At 43.0% G+C, this 14,137-nt stretch overlaps 2 protein-coding genes across 3 annotated transcripts in view; both read left to right on the forward strand.

The window, feature by feature from the left end:
* LOC142547298 (chloride channel protein CLC-d) overlaps positions 1 to 8,784 on the forward strand; it is a 33,050-nt gene extending 24,266 nt beyond the window's left edge. For both annotated transcript variants that reach the window (XM_075655517.1, XM_075655518.1), the window contains exon 23: positions 8,472 to 8,784. In XM_075655517.1, the coding sequence (XP_075511632.1) occupies positions 8,472 to 8,556 (85 nt within the window). In that variant the 3' untranslated portion in view covers positions 8,557 to 8,784. The remainder of the gene's footprint in view (positions 1 to 8,471) is intronic.
* A 2,380-nt stretch (positions 8,785 to 11,164) lies between these two features.
* LOC142544259 (uncharacterized) lies at positions 11,165 to 13,742 on the forward strand. The gene is made up of 4 exons (XM_075651318.1): positions 11,165 to 11,741; positions 12,142 to 12,327; positions 12,503 to 12,868; positions 13,447 to 13,742. Exons 1-4 carry the CDS (start codon positions 11,165 to 11,167, stop codon positions 13,740 to 13,742), a joined length of 1,425 nt encoding a protein of 474 aa, XP_075507433.1.
* Positions 13,743 to 14,137: the final 395 nt, after the last annotated feature.

Below are 14,137 nucleotides of genomic sequence, written 5' to 3' on the forward strand. Positions count from 1 at the left end.
GACGTGAGAAGGGATTGTGCTTTAAATGTGGAGAACCCTACCACCCGATGCACCGATTTGCCAACAAGAGCCTGCGAGTGACGATTCTAACGGAAGAGGAAGGAGAAGATGGTGAGTGGGAGCAAGTCGAGTTAGAGGAAAAAAACGAGGAGGCGAGGCGGGAAGTAGAGGAGGCGGGGGAACCCAATGCTGAATACAACACCCTTGAGCTACCTTGCACAGCTGGGTGAGGTCCAGGAGGATCAAGGCCTCGGCTATTTCATGAGTGGGTTGATGGAGGAGATACGGTGGAGGATGATTGTGCACACACCCCGAACGGTGGATCGCGCAATGATGTTAGCAAAGGGGTTAAAGAGAGAATTGTATGGGACGACGGTGGATCGAGGAAGAAGTAAATTCTGATCGGGCCTGGGGTTTGCACACAAACCGGTAACTAATGTGGGCTGGGCCAATCAGGCCCCAATGCATGATAGGGACCTAAACAAAAATTACCCACATCCCAATAACAATATGCGGACATTGAGCCCAGGAGAGCAGAGGATACGAAACTTACTTACACCGCAATCTTACGGTGGTGGATCTCGGGGGGAGGAGGTGGTGGAGGGCCGATGAGGTTACCAGATCAAAAAATTCGTGATGGCAGAGTGGTATCTCATCAAGAATTCTTGCACAGGCGTGAGAAGGGATTGTGCTTTAAATGTGGAGAACCCTACCACCTGATGCACCGATTTGCCAACAAGAGCCCGCGAGTGACGATTCTAACGGAAGAGGAAGGAGAAGATGGTGAGTGGGAGCAAGTCGAGTTAGAGGAAAAAAAATGAAGGCAAGGCGGGAACTAGAGGAGGCGGGGGAACCCAACCCTGAATACAACACCCTTGAGCTACCGTTGTATTCTGCCAACGGCATAAACCACCCACAAACATTGAAAATGAGGGCGAGGGTTGCTGGAAGAGAAGTAGTAGCAATGGTGGACAGTGGCGCGAGTCACAACTTCGTCTCAAAAAAATTAATAACGGAGTTGGGGCTCGTAGTTGACGAGAGTGTGTTTTTTGGGGTGTGTCTTGGGATGGATGTCGGGTGTCTTGTCAGGGGGTGTGCAGCGAGTTGGAGGTGGATATGGGGCAATGTCGAATTCAGATTGAAGGATATTTGTTTGAGTTAGGGGGTATTGACCTTATTCTAGGAGTTGATTGGCTTCGTACGTTGGGGGATGTCTTGTTGAATTGGAATAAAATGGAGATGCGATTTAGCTGGCTTGATCAAACAGTTATCTTAAAGGGGGATCCATCCCTTAGCAGATCCATGGTATCACTAAAAGGGATAGCCAAGGTTAGTGAGGTCGAATTCTACGGAGCAGTATTAATCAAGTGGAGCGGAGGGAAGGAGGGTGTGCCAGGCAAAAAGGAAGCTGAGGAAGCAATGAGCAACATTCTGGCCAACTATGAGGAGGTATTCCAAGAACCTTGTGGATTACCTCCTAGTAGGAGCCAAGATCATGTTTTAAGTATAAAGGAGAGCTGTGGGCCGGTATCGGTAAGGCCTTATCGATATGCTCATCATCAGAAGGATGAAATTGAAAAGACGGTGAGGGAAATGCTCACTTCAGGAGTGATACAAGTCAGCAATAGTCCCTACTCGAGCCCAGTTATACGAGTGAAAAAAAAGATGGGAGTTGGCGTTTTTGCATCGATTACCGAGCATTAAATGACATTACCATTGCTGACAAGTATCCAATTCCCGTGGTGGTGGAGTTATTTGATGAGTTACATAGAGCGACACATTTTACCAAGCTGGACCTCAAATATGGATACCACCAAATTCGAGTTCAAGCTGCCGATGTACATAAAACCGCATTCAGGACACATGAAGGCCACTACGAGTTTCTGGTTATGCCATTTGGGCTTAAAAACGCGCCGGCCACGTTCCGAGCAACCATGAATGAGGTATTCCTCCCTTATTTGCGAAAATTTGTATTAGTTGTCTTTGATGGTGTTTTGATTTACAGTAAGGGTTGGGAGGAACATGTGCAACATGTGGAAGTGGTGTTGAAGTTATTACAGCAACACCAACTGGTCTTGAATATAAAAAAATGCGAGTTTGGATTAAAACAGGTTGAGTATTTGGAACATATCATCACGGCCCAGAGGGTAGAAGTGGACCAAAATAAGGTTGAGAGTGTGGTACATTGGCCACAGCCACAGAACACGAAAGGGTTGAGGGGGTTTCTGGGGTTAACAGGATATTACCGGAAGTTCATTAAGGACTACGGTAAGGTTGCAAGACCACTCACCGAGCAGTCGGTTTTAAGTGCTTTACCTACATATTTTATGTCATTATTCAAGGTCCCAAATCGAGTGGCGATGCTTATGGAAAAACTGATGAGGAATTTCTTATGGGATGGTCCTGATGGGGACTTGCACTGTCACGTTATTAACTGGAATCAAGTTTGCAAACCGAAACAGCAAGGTGGCCTAGGCTTAGGTAACATACTTCTAAGGAATAAAGCGTTACTCGGAAAGTGGTGGTGGAGATGCGCGGTCGAGGAAAGTCCTTTGTGGAAACGAGTTGTGGGCAGTATTTACGGGGTCCAAGGTAATGGATGGGATTTAAGAGAGGCAAGAAGTTCGACGTTTAGAAGCCCGTGGAAGTATATCTCTCGGACTCATTCTCTTTGTTGGCACTTGATTGGCTCGGTTCTTAAGGGCGGGAATATTTTGAGGTTTTGGGAGGATAGATGGGTGGGTTTGTGTCCTTTTAAAGAGTGTTTTCCTCTTCTTTATCTTCTTTCTGAGTCGAAGAACAAACCAGTTAATTTTTTTTACTCGGTTACCGTTAGTCAAGGTCTTTCTTCAGTTCAGTGGGAAGTGCGTTTTAGAAGAGGGTTGAATGATGCTGAGTTGGAAGAGTTCACATCTCTATCTGGGGTGTTGCATTCAGTTTTTTTGAGTGTGGGGGTTAGGGACATCAGGGTTTGGTTAGGGGATTCTTCGGGTCTTTTCTCTGTTAATTCTTTATACTCCTCTTTTTTCAACAATAGTTCCAATTCAACCTTCCCTTTCATCGATCAAATTTGGAAAGTGCCAATCCCACAAAAGGTGAAAGTGTTCTCGTGGATAGTTGCGTTGGGAAAATTGCAAACGAGCGACAAAGTGCAGATAAGGAATCCAAATTACTCTTTATGTCCGCAGTGGTGCGTATTGTGCAAAAAAAACGAGGAAAATCAGGATCACATATTGGTTCACTGCTCTTACACGAGAAGTATCTGGATCAAGGTCATGCAACACTTGGGATTTGAATGGACCTTTCCTCTAAACTCAAGAGATATGTACCTTATGGAACATAGCTACCTTAAAGGAAAGGGCCTAAAACATTTCTGGTGCATCATTATTCATTGCTTATTTTGGTCGATATGGCTGGAACGCAACAACAGACTATTCAACGACATAGAAGAGCTTTCACAGAATCTGTGGGAAACAGTTAAGATCAGGGTGGCAAGATGGACAGTAGCGACTCCGGCGTTTAAACATCTACTATTTTCAGATCTTGTTAGGGATTGGTGTTTTATTTCATGTTGAATTATTGATAGTCTTAAGCTTAGTCTAATTTCCATTTCCTAGTCTTTGTTTCGTGGATCGCTTGTCCACTTCGTAATGTAACCTTTCACTTATTATTAGCAATATAATAGTTTCTTATCAAAAAAAAAAGAAAGCCCAAGGAGCTTTCGAGTTGCTTAAGCAAGCTATTGTTACTGCCCCAGTGTTGCGAATGCCTGATTTTTCTAAAGAATTCGTGATAGAATGCGACGCTTCAGGAGTGGGAATAGGAGTAGTGTTGGCCCAGGAGGGCCAGCCTATTGCTTTTATAGCAAGGCATTGGCAGATCGAGCATTGTCCAAGTCGACATATGAGAGAGAATTAATGGCATTAGTATTGGCATTCCAGCATTAGAGTCACTATTTACTGGGACGTAAGTTTGTGGTGATAACTGATCATAAGCCCTTGAAGAATTTGTTGCAGCAACGTATAACCACACAGGTGAGCAATATTGGTTGGCCAAGTTGCTGGGTTATGAGTTTGAAATAAAACACCGAGCGGGGGCAAACAATAAGGCAGCAGATGCACTATCTAGGAGAGAGGACATGGAAGGGTTGAATGCTTTAACAAAAACAGAATGGATGGGAGTAAAAGAGATTCAAGAGGCAGTGAACAATGACCCCAAGTTTAAACACATCATAGAAAGAGTGAGAATGGCTCCAGATAGTCGCAAACATTACTCCTTCGTTAGTGGGTGTTTGCTCTTCAAAGGCAGATTAGTTGTTCCCCCGGCATCATCATGGGTCTCCAAGTTGTTGATTGAATTTCACGCTACTCCTATTGGGGGACACTCAGAGCTTTTCGAATGTATAAAAGAATTGCAAATAATTTCTTTTGGCCAAGGATGAAGAAGGATATCTATAAGTTTGTGTACCAATGTACGAAGCAGCGACACAAGCAGGGTTGCTGCAACCTTTGGCAATTCCAGAAGCTATCTGGGAAGACTTGGCCATGGATTTTATTACGGGGCTGCCGAAATCAAAGGGTTATGAAGTGATATTAGTGGTGATTGACATGCTATCTAAGTACGGACATTTTCTACTCCTTAAACGACCGTACACTGCCAGTTCTGTGGCAGAAATCTTCACACGCAACGTGGTCAAATTACATGGGGTTCCAAAGACAATTTTCAGTGACAGAGATGCGGTGTTTATGAGTTTATTTTCGTCCGAGTTGTTTCGACTACAAGGGACTCATCTCAAGATGAGCACGGCCTACCATCTGGAGACAGATGGACAAAGTGAAGCGTTGAACAAATGTGTGGAGACGTATCTGCGTTGTTTCTGCTCCGAACAACCCAAGAGTTGATCACAATGGTTGCACTGGGCAGAATATTGGTACAACACTTCATATCAAACTGCTGCTGGAATGACTCCATTTGAAGTGGTGTATGGAAGAAAACCCCCTACTTTAACTATGTTTCTACCTGGGGAAACTAAGGTATCTGCAGTCCCACAAGCCTTGGTGGACAGGTATGAACTTTTGAGACAGCTCAAATATAACCTGGAGTGGGCTCAACAGCGAATGACCAAATACGCCAACAAAATGCGTAGGGAGGTTCATTTTCAAGAAGGCAATGTGGTGTATCTGAAGCTACGACCGCACCGCCAAAATTCTGTTTCTACGAGAGTGTTCCAGAAACTGGCAGCAAGGTACTATGGGCCTTATGAGGTGTTGAAGAAAGTGGGACAAGTGGCTTATCGCTTGAAGCTGCCCGAGGGGTCCAAGATACATCCAGTTTTTCACGTGTCGTGTCTAAAAAAGGCAGTGGGTAGAGACCTTGATGAAATTAAATTGCCTAGTGAAGTAGACACTGATTTATTTCTCACCTTCGAACCTGAAGGAATTTTGGCTTAAAGAACTAAGCAAGTACAAGGGAAGATAAGCCGACAGTTGCTGGTGCAGTGGAAAGGAAGAACAGTTGAGGAAGCAACGTGGGAAGACAAGGAAAACTTCACAACACAGTTCCCTGGATTTCGCCTTGAGGACAAGGCGAATTTTGATGAGGCAAGGCATGTTATGGGCCCAAGCTTATTGAGCCCAATGACTCCAAGATTATCAAGCCCATTGCCTGAAGAGTCAGACAAGATCCGGCCCAAGATTGTTAACGTATATGTTAGGAGAGGGAAGGGAAAAACACGTGAGAGAGAAGTTTAAAATGATAGGGTAGGCTGGGTAGAGAGGTATTCAGTTAATATACAGTGAGTGAGTCGCTAACAATCTGCTAGTGTGAGAGAGATTGGTTGTAACAAGAGTTTGTTATTTCCATATACATAATATACTCTATTTTCTGTCAAGTAATCGGAATTCATTCCGGAGGCTCATAACAATGTGTCAGTGAGTCACTTGGTATGTTGGGAGTTTCCAGATTCTGAGGTTTATGGATCACTTGCTCCCCTTGAACCGAGGAAGGTAGAAAGAACGGTTCCGTCTCATTGAAGGTTACATCCATTGATGTGTAGAACTTCTTAATAGTCGAAAAATTACACTTGAACCCCTTTTGATTAGGTGAGTACCCAAAAAAGATACGCTTGAGGGAATGTTGATCGAGTTTGTCCTTATGATGGGAATGAATATACACAAAAGATGAGCACCCAAAAACTCGCAATATTGTAAAGGAGGTGAGGATTCGGGTAGATGCTAAGGAGAGACTAGATCGGAGTTTGGAACTTAAGAACTCTAGAAGGCATCCTATTTATGAGCCAAGCACTCTGAAGACAGCCCAAGTGCTCTGAAGATAGCCTCACCCCATAAATGATGAGGGACATTATGAGTAAATAACACAGAACGAGCCACTACTAAGAGATGATGATTTTTGTGTTCTGCGACACCATTTTGTTGTGGTGTGTTAACATAGAAACTTTGATGAATTATTCCTCAAGTGGCTAGGTAATCACCAATGACTGTGTTAAAGAAATCTCTATCCCGATCAGTGCGAATGATTTGGATATCTGTTGAGAATTGTGTACGGATCATAGTGGAGAATTTTTGAAAAATCGTAGAAGTCTCACTTTTATCTTTCATGAGAAATACCAATGACAAACGAGTATGATCATTAACGAATAGTAAGAACCAAAGTGTACCCGTTATATTTTTCTCTCGAGAGGACCCCAAATATTGCTATGTATTAGTGCAAAAGGCTTGGATGATGTATATGTTTGTGGTTTGAATGAGTGTCAAGTATGTTCAATTGACAAACATCACAAAAAGGGAAATTCAGACTTTTATTATTTGATAAAAATGGAAATAATATTTGGAGATACAAATAGTTTGGATGACCCAAGCGATGGTGCCATAACAATATATCTCTATCCCTATTACGCTGAAAATTAGAAGTAGTAGGAGGACCCGAGACATTGGAAGATGGATAGATGGAGGTAGACTTCATCTTGAGAAGATACAGGCCCGCATTACCGTCATTATTGCCAATCGTCCTCCCGATACCAGGTAATGAAAAACACACGAGTCACTTGAAAATATGGTAGAGCAATGCATATCCTTATTCAACATACTGACTGATGATAGATTACAATAAAGGGCGGGGACAAACAATACATTTTGTTAGCAAAAATCTGATCAGAGGCAACAGTATGCGCGCGACGCTCTGGGGCTGGCTTCCAATCTGCTGGCTTTCCATGTGTCCTCCAGCAAGTGTCAACTTTGTGAGCGGGCTTCTTTGCAAATGTCACACCAGTGACGTCCTGGAATCATCTTCCCTTTAGCATTGGTTGATGGATGTCCATTTCGAATAGCTTGAGGAGCATAACCCTGACTGGAAGGTGAATGATATGGCCTTTGAAGGGCAAGAGCAGAGCTATCAGATGAGTTTGAAGCGTTTGGCGAGGTGCCCAACACGGACCTCCAAGTAGGTAGTGCGAAGGCTAGGTATAGGCTTTGTGCTCAGAACTCTACTTGGTACGTCATCAAGGCTATTATGTAAGGCCATGAGGAACCTGAAAACTCTCCTGTTTTCGATAATTGATTTGTACTTCTTCTCATCTTTGGAGCATTTCCAATCATGTGCCTCGGTCAAGTCGATCTCTGTCTGTGGGGCGAGTAAGGGCCGAAAAATACTCGTCACCGTGGATTCATCTTGGTGGAGATCGTGAATCATCGATGCAATTGCAAAGATCTCAGCTGTATTGTATTTGTATGGATAGGATTCACGAGCAGCTTCCCAAATCTCAGACGCCGAGGAAGAAAATTCTCAAAAATCTCAGTGGTCATTGAATTAATCAACCACGACATGACTAGGTTGTTCTCGGCTTTCCACAATTTAAAGTTCGGATCGCTAGAATCAGGGCATGCCACCGAGCCCGTGAGAAACTCCTCTTTGCTACGACTGCGGATATACATGAAGAGGGACTGTGACCATGGCAAAAAGTTCCTAGCATTAAGCTTATGGCAGGTTATAGGAAGAGGAGAGGCGTCGCCCGAGATCTGATTGTTTGCGCTGTAGATGTAGAGTAGGAAGCGGATGCCATCCCGTATTTTGTCGTGGATCGGCGAAGTCTTTTGATACCATGTAGTGTATGAGAGAATAGATGCGAGGAAGAAAGAACTCTTTTATTCACTTGAGTTCTTGATAAGCACGGCCTACATATATATACAATGCGGTAAAAAAAGGATAGTAACCTAATCTATCCACTATTTAAATTACAAAATTAATTATAAGTATTTATCTAATGGAATATTATATCCGAACAAATCATATTTGATGGGTTCTTATCCGATCTTCAACAAGAATCATTTTCTTATTATGACTGATGTTATCCAAAAAACATGAAAATATTGGTTGATTTTCAGTTTCCAGCGTTGAGATTGAATCTAATGTCATTGCTGTAGGTAGGTATTTATGGTATTGCTTTCTTTTGGCAGGGAGGATGGACACGAAGATAGAATATTGTTCCGGAAGAAAACAGATGCTGAACAGCCACTGCTTGGTCTTTTATTAGACCCTTGATGCTGCTTCACAACTATCATTGCGTACTTAGTGTGTTCCTCCATTCTTTGGAGCTCAAGATTTAATCATAGATTCGTTCTTCGTCATAATACAGTGTATAGTGCCATACGTTTTTGTCAATTCCCCTATGCTTTAAGGGGAAGATAGAAGCATAAGTTCTGAAATATTAGGAGTTCGTGAAACGCTAGGCCTGTAGTATTATTTCCATTCAGGTATTAGTTCCATTCATTTGCTTTTGCTCTATGCAAATGCTGTAATGGTGTGTAGAAGAAAGAATTTGGCGTAGCAAATAGTTGAGGCGCCCTGTTTTCTTGATCCATATATCATGTCCCATGTATTTTATCTTGGTTCACTTTGGTAGATTAGTGAAATAGATGGTTGCATACATAAAGCATGAAATGATGTAAAATTTGAAACTGAAGACTACGAGTTAATTGATGTGAGAAAACAACATTTAGAAGTGTTGCTTGACCTCTCTATTCCTTAATTAGTTGATGAGAAGCTATTGAGAAAATCCAAAGTGATTGGTATTTGTAATGGGGTAAACCATAATTTAACTAAAATTTTACATCGTTGGCGTTAAGAGAGTAGTTCCCCGCTTATGGCATGCACACATGTTTTCTGAAATATTGAGAGTTGACATCTTCCATTTATTGGGGTTACTTCAAAAATTGAACGGGCGTGTGCTTTACATTGAATGGCTCCAGAGAACAATCATTTGGTTTGATTCATACTGAACGAAAAGTGTGAGCCTCACGATTTATGACGAGGATGGTTTGTCGGGTTTGTCTTGATCTGAACGCAAAGACTGCTTACAATTTATGCCGTGGATGGTTGGATTTGTCTTGATTTGACCTCAGACTTTTATGTTACTCGAGAACCACCAAAAATTAAGTCTACCAAATCTAACTCAAAGTAAACGACTCTATAGTAGGGTGGGCGTCGGGTTTTATGGGTTCGGTTAGTTCGGGTCGGATACCCGAAATTTTCGAGTAGCACATTAATTACCCGAATCCGAACAGTATCGGTGCTACCCGATGGTTCGAGTACACGAAATTTTCGCGTATGGATTTCTGTCAAATTTTATCTATCTTCTTTCTCTCAATATATATATATATATATATATATATATACATATTCTGCACAAAATAGCACATTTTGTGCTATTTCTCCACTGCATTTAATATTCATTTCTAGTGTAGATATAATATTCATTTCTCCACTGCATTTAAGGTTTTTAATACATAATAGAAATGAGAGATTTCCCCTCTCTAGTGTAGATATAATGTTCATTTCTCCACTGCATTTCTCTAATAGATGGGTTTCTTACGAAGGAATTTCATTAAAGTTCTATTTTGGGCAATCTGTGTCGGTGCATGATTAGTTTTTCCATGGAATCTTACTGTGCAGCAGAGTTTTGAATCTATGGAAGCCAAACATATGCAGAAGGCTTGGTATCCAGTTAATGAATATCTGCAAAATAGATTATTTCTGATTCTCAGTAATGTATCACAGAAAATAACACCAGGCCCAAGGGATATTTGACATTTATATTTGATGTCACCTACAACAATAAATATGTATCTTCTTTATATCTCAATATATATTTGATGACATCTACAACAATAAAAAGTTGTAGGAAACCATCAATCTAAATAAAACACATTCCAATCAAAGGCAAACCACTTGAATTCACCATAGACAATAAATCCATCACATATTAACCAATCCAATCATCTTCGAAAGTAAAACATCAACTTTTTCAAATCATCAACAATAAATTAAAAGAAGAAGTAAATCATCAGTAGGAATGAATTCATGCAATTTATTTAAATAATTAATTTCAAAATGTGAGCTTTATAAAAAAATAAAAAATATTTTCGCACTTTTAAAACGGTAGAGTTACAGTTGGTATCAGAGCAAGGGTCCTGTATAGGGTTATGTCGCCGCCAGCTTCTGCAGCTCAGTCCTCAAAACCTCAAGTCTGTAAGCGTTTATGTTTTAAATGTTTAAAATGATTTACTGTTATCACCTGCATGCTTTAATGATTTACGGTACATGTTTAACTGCTTTTACGATTCAAGGTTTATTATTTTAAAAAACTAGATTAATTGCATAATGGTTACGTTTATAAATTGGACTGTATTCAGATATGCCTCCCGGACGTTTTCCCAGGGCAGATAGGCAGGATGATATTCCTGGAGGGGGCAGAGGACCTCCACCACCACCGTCAGGGGACCCAGCTACCCGAGTTCTGGAGGGTATGGCTATGCTACTGGAGCAGGTTCAGCAGGCTCCTAGGCCTCATGTGAATGTTTTTGAGCAGTTTCCGTCGGCTCAACTAGAAGGAGTTCGGGGGCACTACTGATCCGTTCTTAGCAGAGGGGTGGATTCGATCGCTAGAGCTGCACTTTGAGTATTTGCAGATGAGGGATGGCGACCGGGTCAGGTGCGCCATCTATATGTTGAGAGAAAATGCGTCCCTGTGGTGGGTAGGGCGCCGCTCATGCTGTGAACTTGGCTACCCTTTACCTAGGCCTGGTTCAAGGAGTTGTTCTATGGGAAATACTTTCCAGCCGACGTCAGGGGTCGCCTGACGAGGGAGTTCATGAGTCTTCGGCAGGGGGACGTATCTGTGGCGGAGTTTATCTGCAAGTTTGACAGGGGCTGCCATTTCATGCCCATGATAGCGGGAGATGCCGATCAGAAGCTGCGGCACTTCATGGATGGATTGAGACCCACTCTTCGCCGAGATGTCATGCTGATGAGGCTGACAGGTTATGATGAGGCCACCGCTAGCGCTTTTCAGGTGGAGAAGGCGCTGCGGGACATAGACTTTGAGATGCAGCGGAAGAGGCATCAGACACAGTCCAACTCTCAGCCGCAAAAGAAACAGTTCTCAGGGCCGCCGAGACATCAGGGGCAGCAGAAGCCCCAGGGACTGTTCAAGAGGCCTCAGCAGCATAGACCTCTGGCGCCTAAGCCAAAGGACATGAAGCCATGCCCACAGTGCAACAAGATCCATGTCGGCAAGTGCTTATGGGGGACTTTCAGATGTTTCATTTGTGGACAGAAGGGCCACATAGCAGCGGACTGCCCAAAGAACACATGCCCCACTACTGGCCGGGCCTATGTGATGCATGCCGAGGAGGCTGAAGCAGAGCCATACTCGACACTGATTACCGGTAATCCTTTGTTTAAGATTTTAAATTACTGTATAATTGTATGGATTTGATGCTTGCTCGAAGATTTATTTTTTGGGGATTGATAACTTAGAAGGATTTAGGATGCATGCTCTACCTAGTTGAGAATAAGAACTTAATTATTTGATTGAGAAAAAATTTATCGACTAATGATTTTATGGGGTCAAGTTGAAATTTTTGAAAAGTTGAAGGACCCATTGGGCAATTTTCGAACTAAAAGGGGCTAAATTGCAATTTTTGATTTTTCTGAGGATCAATTTCGAATTTTTGGGGAATGATGTTTGGGTTAGTTCAGTGATTTTTTCGAGGATTTTGGGTCAATTTCCGATAAGGAATTCCTTAAGTTCAACATTATTAGATTTGATGGTATGTTTTGTCGCAGGGAGGATATATATTGCAAGTGTAGCCACACATGCATTGCTAGATTCAGGGGCTACGCATTCATTTATATCCGAATCTTTCATGAAGCGACTAAGAATCATACCAGTAGCGATGGATTCAAGGTTCAGAGTATCAATCCCATCTGGGGATCAGATGTACACTTCCCGGATAGTGAGAGGATTGGAGCGTAGATTGCAATAAAAGGCAGTACAGGCAGATCTGATAGTACTACCGTTGCCAGAGTTTGACATCATATTGGGTATGAACTGGCTATCTTCACATGGCGCAGTCATAGATTTTCGACAGAGGTCGGTTTCTGTCAGACCACCAAGTGGAAAGCCATTTGTTTTTGAGGTAACTAGACACCAGCAGTTCCCGCACGTCATTTACTGCTTGTGTGCGAGGAAGCTTATCAAGAGAGGCTGAAGCTTATCAAGAGAGGCTGAAGCTTATCAAGAGAGGCTGCCAGGCATTCTTAGCCAGTTTCGTATCAGTGACAGAGCTAGTCAATCAGAGGCTGGAGGAAGTTGAAGTAACCAGGGAGTTTTCCGGTGTTTTCCCTGACGATGTTGCAGGCATCCCACCAGACAGAGAGGTGGACTTTTCGATTGAGTTCATGCGAGTGACAGTGCCGATATCTAAGGCACCTTACCGATCGGCGCCTACAAAAATGAAGGAGCTCAAGGATCAGATTCAGGATCTGCTGGACAAGAGTTTCATTCGCCCTAGTTTTTATCCTTGGGGCACACCAGTTCTTTTTGTTAAGAAGAAGGATGACATCATACGACTGTGCATTGATTACAGAGAGCTGAACAGGGTCACAGTTAAGAATAAATATCCGTTACCAAGGAACGAGGATTTGTTTGATCAGCTTCACGGAGCATCAATTTTCTCCAAGATAAACCTCCGATCTGGGTCCTTCCGGATGCGTTATGGGCACTACGAGTTCTTGGTGATGCTCTTCGGCCTGACGAAAAGCGCCAGCGATCTTCATGGATCTCATGAATCAGCGTGTTTCAGCCATACTTGGACCAGTTCATCATAGTCTTCATTGACGATATTCTGATATATTCGAAGAGCAGTGAGGAGCACAGTCAGCATCTATGGACAGTATTGCAGACTCTACAGGATAGATGACTCTATGCCAAGTTCAGCAAGTGTGAGTTCTGGCTTGATAGGGTGGCATTCTTGTGCCACATTGTATCTCAGGATGGCACAGAGGTCGACCCCAGCAAAGTAGAGGCACTCAGAGATTGACCAGTTCCGAAGAGCGTGACAGAGATCCGTAATTTCTTGGGATTGACAGGCTATTACAGGAAGTTCATCCAGGGCTTCTATTATATTGCGGTGCCTATGACCGCCTTGACGAAGAAGAACACCAAGTTTATCTGGGGACCGGAGAACTTTGACAGACTGAAGCAGGCTTTGACCACAGCAACAGTGCTAGCTATGCCATCTGGGCACGAAGAGTTTGTGGTCTATACAGATGCATCGAAGCTTGGTCTGGGCACAGTTCTGATGCAGCAGGACATAGTGATAGCCTACGCGTCCAGACAACTGAAGGTCCATGAGAAGAACTATCGACTCATGGCCTCGAGCTAGCAGCAGTGGTATTTGCCCTGAAGATTTGGAGACACTATCTGTATGGAGAGAAGTGCAAGATTTTTACATATCATAAGAGCCTAAAGTACTTCTTCACATAGAAGGAACTGAATATGCGACAGAGGAGGTGGCTTGAGCTGGTGAAGTACTATGATTGTGACATTAGCTACCATTCGGGTAAGGCTAATGTGGTTGCAGACACTTTGAGAAGGAAACACGCAGCGATTGCTCATCTGTCAGTGCAGAGACCGCTTCAGGCTGAGATTCAGAGATTTGAGCTTGCAGTTTATGCAAGGGGCGAGGACCCGAATCTTGCTACTCTGACAGTACAACCGACTCTGAGAGACAGAATACCGACAGGGCAGACTTCTGACGAGCAGTTACAGAAGTGAGAC

The sequence above is a fragment of the Primulina tabacum genome, chromosome 5 (genome assembly GCF_025594145.1).
Source record: "Primulina tabacum isolate GXHZ01 chromosome 5, ASM2559414v2, whole genome shotgun sequence".
NCBI classification, from domain to species: Eukaryota; Viridiplantae; Streptophyta; class Magnoliopsida; order Lamiales; family Gesneriaceae; genus Primulina; species Primulina tabacum.

Bases quoted from the DNA above. Each gene is read 5' to 3' on its own strand.
- LOC142544259 (XM_075651318.1), top strand. From the start codon at position 11,165: ATGAGTCTTCGGCAGGGGGACGTATCTGTGGCGGAGTTTATCTGCAAG. The intron at 11,742-12,141 runs GTAATCCTTTGT...GTTTTGTCGCAG, and splicing joins ATACTCGACACTGATTACCG to GGAGGATATATATTGCAAGT. The intron at 12,328-12,502 runs GTAGATTGCAAT...TGAGGTAACTAG, and splicing joins GATAGTGAGAGGATTGGAGC to ACACCAGCAGTTCCCGCACG.